This window comes from Lygodium microphyllum, chromosome 10 (assembly GCF_053477565.2).
Source record: "Lygodium microphyllum isolate KBCC chromosome 10, Lygodium_microphyllum_v1.1.10, whole genome shotgun sequence".
Lineage (NCBI taxonomy): Eukaryota > Viridiplantae > Streptophyta > Polypodiopsida > Schizaeales > Lygodiaceae > Lygodium > Lygodium microphyllum.
The window spans coordinates 98,659,790-98,668,135 of NC_141144.1; the positions used below are offsets into that span (position 1 = coordinate 98,659,790).

The window sequence follows — 8,346 nt, forward strand, 5'->3', positions numbered from 1 at the left end:
CATTAATGTGGATTATGCAAAGGTGCTTAGAGACTATCCATCACGTATGGTTGAATTGGGGAGCTCTTTGAGAAGATCCATGATTGCATAAGGAGAGGAAGAGGGCTTCTCCTTGTGGGTTATTAACATAAATCCTTGAGGCTCCATTGCTTTCTCTTCATCCAGCTTAAGGAAATATATTTTAACAAAAGCCCAATGTGACATGTTTTGATTTTTATTTGCCTTTCTATGTCTTCAGGACTCTTAGGGTTATTGTGATTATTCACTTGTTAAATCCAAGTGCAACGTGTATGCAAAATCTGGAAATATGCAATGATTAAAACCCCTAAAAGTATTTTTGTTAGAGAAATTGAGCACAAAATGTTTAACAATGTTTGAGGTGTGATGTATGTCTAAAACTATTTGAGACTTAGTGTATGTTTAACAATGTTTGAGGTGTGTTGTATTCTATATTCAAATTGGATTCAAGAGTGTCATTATAATCATCTCTCTCTCTCTCTCTCTCTCTCTCTCTCTCTCCACAATTATTGGTGTTTGTGTCCACTAACCTACAATGCTCCTTTGATTAAGCTTCAAAACTATTCTAACTCAAACAAATGTAGAAGCAAGTGGGAAAAACTTATCAAATCATGTCCTACATAACTTGGAATCATGATGAGCCAAGAGAAACTAATTGCAAGTTGGGACTTAGCCTCCATTCTAGAAAGGGCGGATCTATAATGCCTCATTATCACACATCATTCAATGTAAATTTATGGGGTCTAAAACAAAGTGCATAGAACTAAGAGATGAGAGGAGAAAATGAAGAGAGTCTAGAACAAAAAAATTGAGCTCTATTAGAACTTAACATGCAATTGAAAGAGCACTCCCACATGATAAGAAATGGGCATTACACTTTAAGGATTCATTTTTTAATGCTCTTCCTATAATAATCATAACGTTTCTTTGCTTACAAGTTGTTCATTGAAATATTTTTTGCAAGTATGATTTAGTCTAGTATATTCAATTCTCTTTAATAATTAGCACACAATCAACTTTATATCAATATTGAATGCATAGTTATTGCAATGGTATGCATTTAAATGGGTTATAGGTTGCATTAGGCTCTTATCTTACAAGGCACATGCCTACACATGCATGCAACACACATGTATACATCGACAATCCACAACCATACCTACACATGAACATGCATTCACATATCCAAACATATCTATGCACACACAAAAAACCAAATCCACATGTATACATGACATATTGTAGCATACACAAGCAAAGCATACCATTATGTTGCATGGTCCCCTTTGCTTACAAATGCAAAGCCCACAACTGGGCAATTTATGGTTAGCAAGCATGGCCAACAACATCAGTTAGGCTCGCTAGTATTAGTTCAGAGGCATTAAAGTTTCTAACATGTATGTGGTTTGATATTGTGATGCCTCAAGTGTGGCTCTCATTTAATAGGGCCTAGACCAATTAACTTTATTGAGGAGTGGTGTGATGAAGGTCCTAAAATGAGATTATTTTAAATTGAACTGATGAAATAATTAGGAGGATTATTTTCAACTTTTAAAAATAAGACTTGAACATGGATAGATCCCTCAAGGGATGTATCTAAAGTTTGGCGGAATATTTTCTTCTAGCAATGAAAATTAGATTTGTTAAAGTTGTTAGATGATGCTCGGATAATATCAAAGTACAGTCTTGGATAATTTCTAAACAAATGAGAAAAATAGTCAACTATTAAAGAAATTATTTAATTTGAGCAAATGAGGTGGCAATGGGGAGACTCAATTAGGCAAGTCGGTGATTGCTTTGACTTTTTTCATGACACCACTTGTACCAAACACTTGATAAAGTATGAAGCTCAAGTACCTAAAGTACTAAAGAGACATATATCAAAGGTTGACCTTCACAAAATGTGGTATATTTTTAATGGCTAGCCAATGTTTTTGCATAGCTTTAGAGACAACGTAATTTTGTCTAAATCCATTGTACTAGACATCTATTGGAGATTACACTCTTGAGTGTTCACAACATTTGGTTATTTGGTGGGGCTAGACATAACACAATTTCATTTAAATCCATAAGACTAAACATCGATTGGAGATTATACTCTTGAGTGTTTACAACATTTGGTTCTTTGGTGGGGCACTAACAAGAGGCTACCCAATGTACTTGCATAGCTTTAGCGACAACATGATGTCACGACACCATGATTAACTAGCTAGTCTCATTATCCTTGTCAATTTTCCAACCATAGGAGAGGAGGAAGAAAGAAGGTGTGATAAAATTTATTTCATGCCCATTCCCATAGGGGAGAAGAGAAAACTCAAGAGCTTACTCAAATGACAAGGTATGTGAGAGAGATAGGCATACATTATATATTCAATAGAATGTGAGATACATATATACTATACATTTAAAATGAATACAAGTGGAAGTTAATACTAGCATGCTATCGTACATCTATGTTAAGAAATGCAATGCAAAATATTGTATAAAGGATTCGAAGATTTCTTTGAGATTTTGATTGATTATTTTTCTTATACTCTACATGGGTTCAACACGTTTTTAGTGCAATATTCATGAAAACTTGAGGTTTAGTGTCAAATGCATTGTTAGAATGGAAAAGAGCCTTGAATTTTATGAGCAAATCTTTTTCAATTTTAAAAACTAAGGTCATTTAAGTAATAATATGATTATAAAACTTGGAGAATCTGAAGAAAAGCTTGCAACCTATTAAGGGTGAAGGTTTTTTAATCAACTCTTTTTTTTTCCATTGAACAGTTTTTTGGTGCTTCAAAAGTCAACTTTGATGCTTCTATTGTGCCTTGTAAGCATGAAGTAAGATATTAGGACAAAATAAAGAGTTGTAATTATATGCTTAAAATATTACTAAAATTGCATGGCCATGACCCCATAGCCATAATCTATTGCTTTTGTAGACACCCACCCTTAAGCCTCTAGACAGAGGAAGATGTACAATATATGATTAACAATAATCTATTACTTTTGTAGATGCACACCCGCAAGCTTCTAGAGAGAGGGAGATGTACAATATATGATTAACTTTAAAAATGGAGATTTTGAATAAGCCTTCCAAAAGTTGTAAAATTGTGAGTGTCATGCACTAGGATTGGGTTCAAGTTTATATATCCCATATTATATCGAAATAGATATATGATCATCCATTGTCTCTTTGTTGGTATCATTTTGTATTTATTTCATTGATTAATGAGAGCCCTTTCATCATTTCAAGCCATATTAGGTTGAAGAAGTAAATAGGAGATTGTATTCTAAGGTTTAAGAGAGAAGATATGTGCTATGCTCATTGACTTGCACATCAAGTCCCTATTGTAGCGGTGTCTTCTCCATATGCAAGTTCTACTACAATTGGATATGGTGTGAGGAGTAGAGAGGCATCTCAGAATTTGGAATGAGGAAGCGAGAAAGAAAATTTTAATAATGTCATTTTAAATGTCTCTAAAATCATATAGACAAAAAGATATACCTTATGGTTTTTCTTGAAGTAGACACTATCTTTTTTTACATGGTAGGAGAATATTCTGGACTATGGTTAAATTGCAAGACCTTCTGGAAACCATGTGTTAGCTCCCATAGACCGTTTAACTATGTCGTGACTACCTACTTGTAGAAGATTGAAGCTCTTTTTTCGATCATTTTGTAGGCTTGTATAACTATCTATGTGTGCATGTACTGAGGCAGAGAACTCAGCAAAGAGTTAACACTTTTTCGATCCACTAGAGTTCAGCCCTTGAGCTCATGTGTGCAACACATGACGAGTCCGTCATTGGAAAGCTAGAAGCCAAGGTTCGAGAAAAGGCGGGTTCGCTTTAACCTAGAACTTGTTCACCTTGACAAAAATCCTTCTCAATTCTTTGGAAGAAGGAAACAAATCTTCTTCAAATTTCTCAAAATATAGTTACATTTGTTAAATTTATGTATAAGATACAATCTCAATGGGGGGATACTTCCTTCTAAGATGATGATGAAAAGGATTAACTTCCTCTTTCTCAAAATTTTTACAAGGAGTTTTGACCTGCGCGTGTCTAGGCTCTAAGGATTAGGGAAGAGGGACATTTGTTTGATGGGATGCCAACCACGTGGGGCGGCCACGTCAGCTGGTGGGCGCAGCTGGTGGGCGGGGCCCCAGATCCCGCCCAGTCGCGAAAGCACAAATAGCCTGCACCCTTTCCTTCGTAGGCAGGAGCGGGTATATAAAGCTGCGCGCTGCCTTTGAGCTTTTTCTTTGTATGTATCTTCGCTCGCTCGCTCGCTGGCCCTCTCTCTCTCTCTCTCTCTCTCTCTCTCTCGTTCTCGTTGCCACCATGATACCAGACTCCCCGAGTCGTGACATCTGATGTCACGCTACCGTTCCGCAAATTTTGCATCACTCTGCCAGGAAGATCCTCTGTGGTTCAGCCATGAAGTAGTTTTCTGTCAGAACTCTCGCATCAGCGCTCCTTGATATTACTTTTATTATAACGCCATGGCCGCTAACACCACCTGCCCCAAGCAGATGGCTGCCACGTCCAACGGGGCGTGGCAGGGAGATAATCCTGTGAATTTCGCCTTGCCATTGCTCATACTGCAAATCTGCCTGGTGCTCGCTGTGACAAGGATCTTAGGAGTCCTCCTGAAGCCATTGAGGCAGCCTCGCGTGATTGCAGAGATCATAGTATGTAATTAGGGTTTCTTCTTCTTCTTCTTCTGTGGAGTATCGATCAGTTGGATTATGTAATAATTTCTCAATTGGCTACATTACTAATATTGGTGAATGCCTTTCATGCAGGGGGGCATCTTGCTCGGACCTTCCGCCCTGGGAAAGAATTCTGAATACATACAGAAAATCTTTCCCCAGCGAAGTCTTACAGTGCTTGAAACTGTAGCAGACCTGGGGCTCATCTTCTTCCTATTTTTGGTGGGGCTTGAGCTGGACCTGCGCGCCATCCGCCGCACTGGAAGCCAGGCGCTCGGGATAGCGGCGGCAGGAATCGCTGTCCCATTTGTGGCCGGGGTCGGCGTCTCAGTGGTGCTGCACAAAACCATCGCCACCGATGGCAAGTTCGCGCCCTTCCTCGTTTTCATGGGCGTGGCGCTGTCCATCACAGCCTTCCCCGTGTTGGCACGGATCCTCGCGGAGCGGAAGCTCCTCACAACCGACATCGGGCAGATGGCAATGTCAGCGGCAGCGGTGAATGATGTGGTCGCTTGGATACTATTAGCGCTGGCGGTGGCCCTGTCAGGCACCGGGAAGAGCCCACTGATTGCAGTTTGGGTGCTGCTGAGCGGGCTGGCATTTGTGGTGGTGATGTTCCTTTTGATCAGGCCGATCATGACCTACATAGCAAGGCAGACAGTCGAGAACGAGCCTGTGAGCGAGATGTATGTAGCCATAACCCTGGCAGCGGTTCTGACTGCAGGTTTTACCACAGATGCGTTAGGAATCCATTCAATTTTTGGTGCATTCGTCTTCGGCCTGATCATCCCTAAGGAGGGCCCGTTTGCTGGGCTTCTGATCGAGAAGCTCGAAGATCTGGTGACGATTCTCATGCTTCCTCTCTATTTTGCTTCCAGCGGCCTCAAAACGAATATCGGATCCATTCATGGTGCTCGCTCCTTCGGTCTGCTTGTGCTGGTCATCACCGTCGCCTGTGCTGGGAAGATTCTCGGCACCTTCACCGTAGCTTCCCTGCACCACCTGAGCTCCAGAAAGGCCCTCACCTTAGGCTTCTTGATGAACACGAAGGGCCTTGTGGAACTCATCGTTCTCAACATTGGCAAAGACCGTGGGGTAAGTTTGTGATGTTGGTTTATCATTCAGTCAGAGCTTCTTGATTCTGAGCATGGAGAGAGAATCGCATAATTAACCGATCATTTTGTTTGTCATGCAGGTCCTTAACGATGAGACATTTGCCATCATGGTTCTCATGGCGTTGTTCACCACGTTCATCACCACTCCCGTGGTTATGGCACTCTATAAGCCAGCCAGGAATCAAGTGCCTTACAACCGGCGGACGCTGTATATATCTAATGAGGATGTGAAGCAAATTGGTCCAGAAGCAGAGCTGAGGATTTTAGCAGGTGTGCACGGAATGCCGAATGTGCACGCGATCATCAACCTGGTGGAGGCTGCAAGGGGGACAAGGAAGCGGTCCCTGCACATGTACATTCTGCACCTGATCGAGCTCTCGGAGAGGCCGTCATCCATTATGAAGGTGCAGCGAGTGCGACGGAATGGCCGTCCATTCTGGGACGACAAGGATCAGCAGGGGATGCATGGTCTGGACAACATTGTGGTGGCTTTTGCGGCGTATGGCCAGCTGAGCAAGGTGATGGTGCGGCCCATGACAGCCATCTCCAGGATCGATGACATGCATGAGGACATCTGCGCCACTGCGAATGAGAAGCATGCGGCCATCATCATCCTCCCCTTCCATAAGTATGGTGCATCCCCCACTGATGGTCAATGGGAGGGCCAGTATCCAGGATTTCGCAGTGTGAACCAGAAGGTCCTCCTGCACGCACCCTGTTCTGTTGGCATCCTCATCGATCGTGGAATCGGCATGAGCTCTGCCCCATTCTCCAGCTCCTCTGTTGATCAGAACATAGCAGTACTCTTCTATGGTGGTCCTGATGACCGTGAGGCTCTGGCTTTGGGCTACCGCATGGCAGAGCACCCTGGGGTCAAGCTGACTGTGTACCGGTTTGTCTTTGGGGATGATGTCCTGGAACATGCGACTGTAGTGCAGGTGGGTGATCAGAATCAAGGCGGTTCAGGAGGGCAGCTGGTGCGTCCAACTGGGAGTGGAGGTGGATGGGGTGTGCACTCACATAGTAGTGGGGGGGACGTGCACATGCGCTTCTCACTTAGCTCCAGGTTCTCGATCGGGCCACATGAGACGTATGACTTCATGTCGACTGCAGACGTGGATTGGGCTCATGAAAGCAAGCTAGACGAGGAATGCCTAGCACTCGCGAAGGCAAGGAGGTTTGTGCCAGGAGCAGGGGCAGGGGCAGATCAATTGAGCATAGGAGCAGGTGCTAATACATCCACTGCAACCAGTGGTGTGGGGGCGGGAGCGGTGGCGGCAGGTGGCGTTGCTTCGCCGTCGATCGTCTACGTGGAGAAGGCAATAAGCAGCATAAACAAGGATGATGCAGTGAATGCAGCACTGGAGATAGTGAAGAGTGGAGGAATAAGCCTGGTTGTGGTGGGGCGGGGGCGGAGGCCATCACTGCTGCTCGCACCGCTCGCAAGCCGGCAAGCGGAGTTCCAGGAGCTAGGCCCGATCGGGGATGCATTGGTGGGGCTGCATCATCAGGGAATAGCAGCTGGGGCAGACCAGCAGGCAGGCGAGGGGAGGGCTGGCAGGCAGCCGTCAGTGCTAGTAGTGCAGCAGCACGACACGAGACTGGTGCAGGAGCTGGTGGTGAGTGGCAGCAGGCGGAGGCACCAGGACACCAGCGTCAGCGGTGGTGGCAACAAGCTTGCGGCGAAGGTGGTGGACATTTCGTCGCCCATCCAGAAGGCCTCTGCCCTGCTCTCCCCCCACCTTGTGGTTGTCACTGGGCCCTCCTCCTCCTCTCAGTCTGAGCCTCCGAGCCAAGCCACCGAACCTGATGCCCAAGCCTAAATCCATGGCATTATTGGCACATGACTAGTGTCCAAGCCTAAATCCAAGGCGTTGGTGTCCCAGCCTGAACCCGTGGCCTTGGTGTCGAAGCCTGAATCCATGCCTTTGATGCTTGGCCATTAGACATTAGACATGGCTTTTGCTTGGATTCCTTATCTCCTATAATAAAATTTCTAACCTCACATGCCAATATTTTTATTACCCTGTATGCCACGCGAATTGGTTCAAATACTTGTCGTGCTTTTAGAGTCTTCTTGTATTGTATATGTACAAATATCTTAAAAAGTCATCACTGTGGATGAGATTCATAGTTCCAGATTCCAAATATTGAGAGAGATATATACTGTTGAAACCTGAATGTGCTTGTGTTTGACTTTTTCACACCTTTAACGCTTTTAAATGAGTCAAATATTAGACTCTTTATATATCTTGAATGTGCCAATATTGACTTTTCAAACTTGAGACACTTGGAAAGTTAGATAAATCATAAGCCAAATAGTGACTTTTTGTAACTTGGGTGTTTGTATTTATTAAAAGGTCATGTGCACAACTAGAAGCTCCACTTTTTGGGTACATCCACCATCCATCATCCAAGATGGTTGCAACTTCAAAAGTAACTTTCAAAGTCTTGTTCACGGAAAATCACTTTTCGGAGCCGATACAGACCTTCAAACCTTCGCAATTC

At 43.6% G+C, this 8,346-nt stretch overlaps 1 protein-coding gene across 1 annotated transcript; it reads left to right on the top strand.

The window, feature by feature from the left end:
* Positions 1 to 4,282: 4,282 nt before the first annotated feature.
* Positions 4,283 to 8,068, top strand: LOC148030335 (cation/H(+) antiporter 18-like). The gene is made up of 3 exons (XM_087686641.1): positions 4,283 to 4,702; positions 4,817 to 5,818; positions 5,919 to 8,068. The coding sequence occupies exons 1-3, from the start codon at positions 4,514 to 4,516 to the stop codon at positions 7,659 to 7,661; spliced, it is 2,934 nt and encodes a 977-aa protein (XP_087542767.1). The 5' UTR covers positions 4,283 to 4,513; the 3' UTR covers positions 7,662 to 8,068.
* Positions 8,069 to 8,346: the final 278 nt, after the last annotated feature.

What these genes read in the sequence shown, in the direction of transcription:
- LOC148030335 (XM_087686641.1), top strand. Translation starts at nt 4,514, where the DNA reads ATGGCCGCTAACACCACCTGCCCCAAGCAGATGGCTGCCACGTCCAAC. An exon ending in GCGTGATTGCAGAGATCATA is followed by an intron (nt 4,703 to 4,816) that starts GTATGTAATTAG and finishes CCTTTCATGCAG; the next exon opens with GGGGGCATCTTGCTCGGACC. An exon ending in ACATTGGCAAAGACCGTGGG is followed by an intron (nt 5,819 to 5,918) that starts GTAAGTTTGTGA and finishes TTTGTCATGCAG; the next exon opens with GTCCTTAACGATGAGACATT.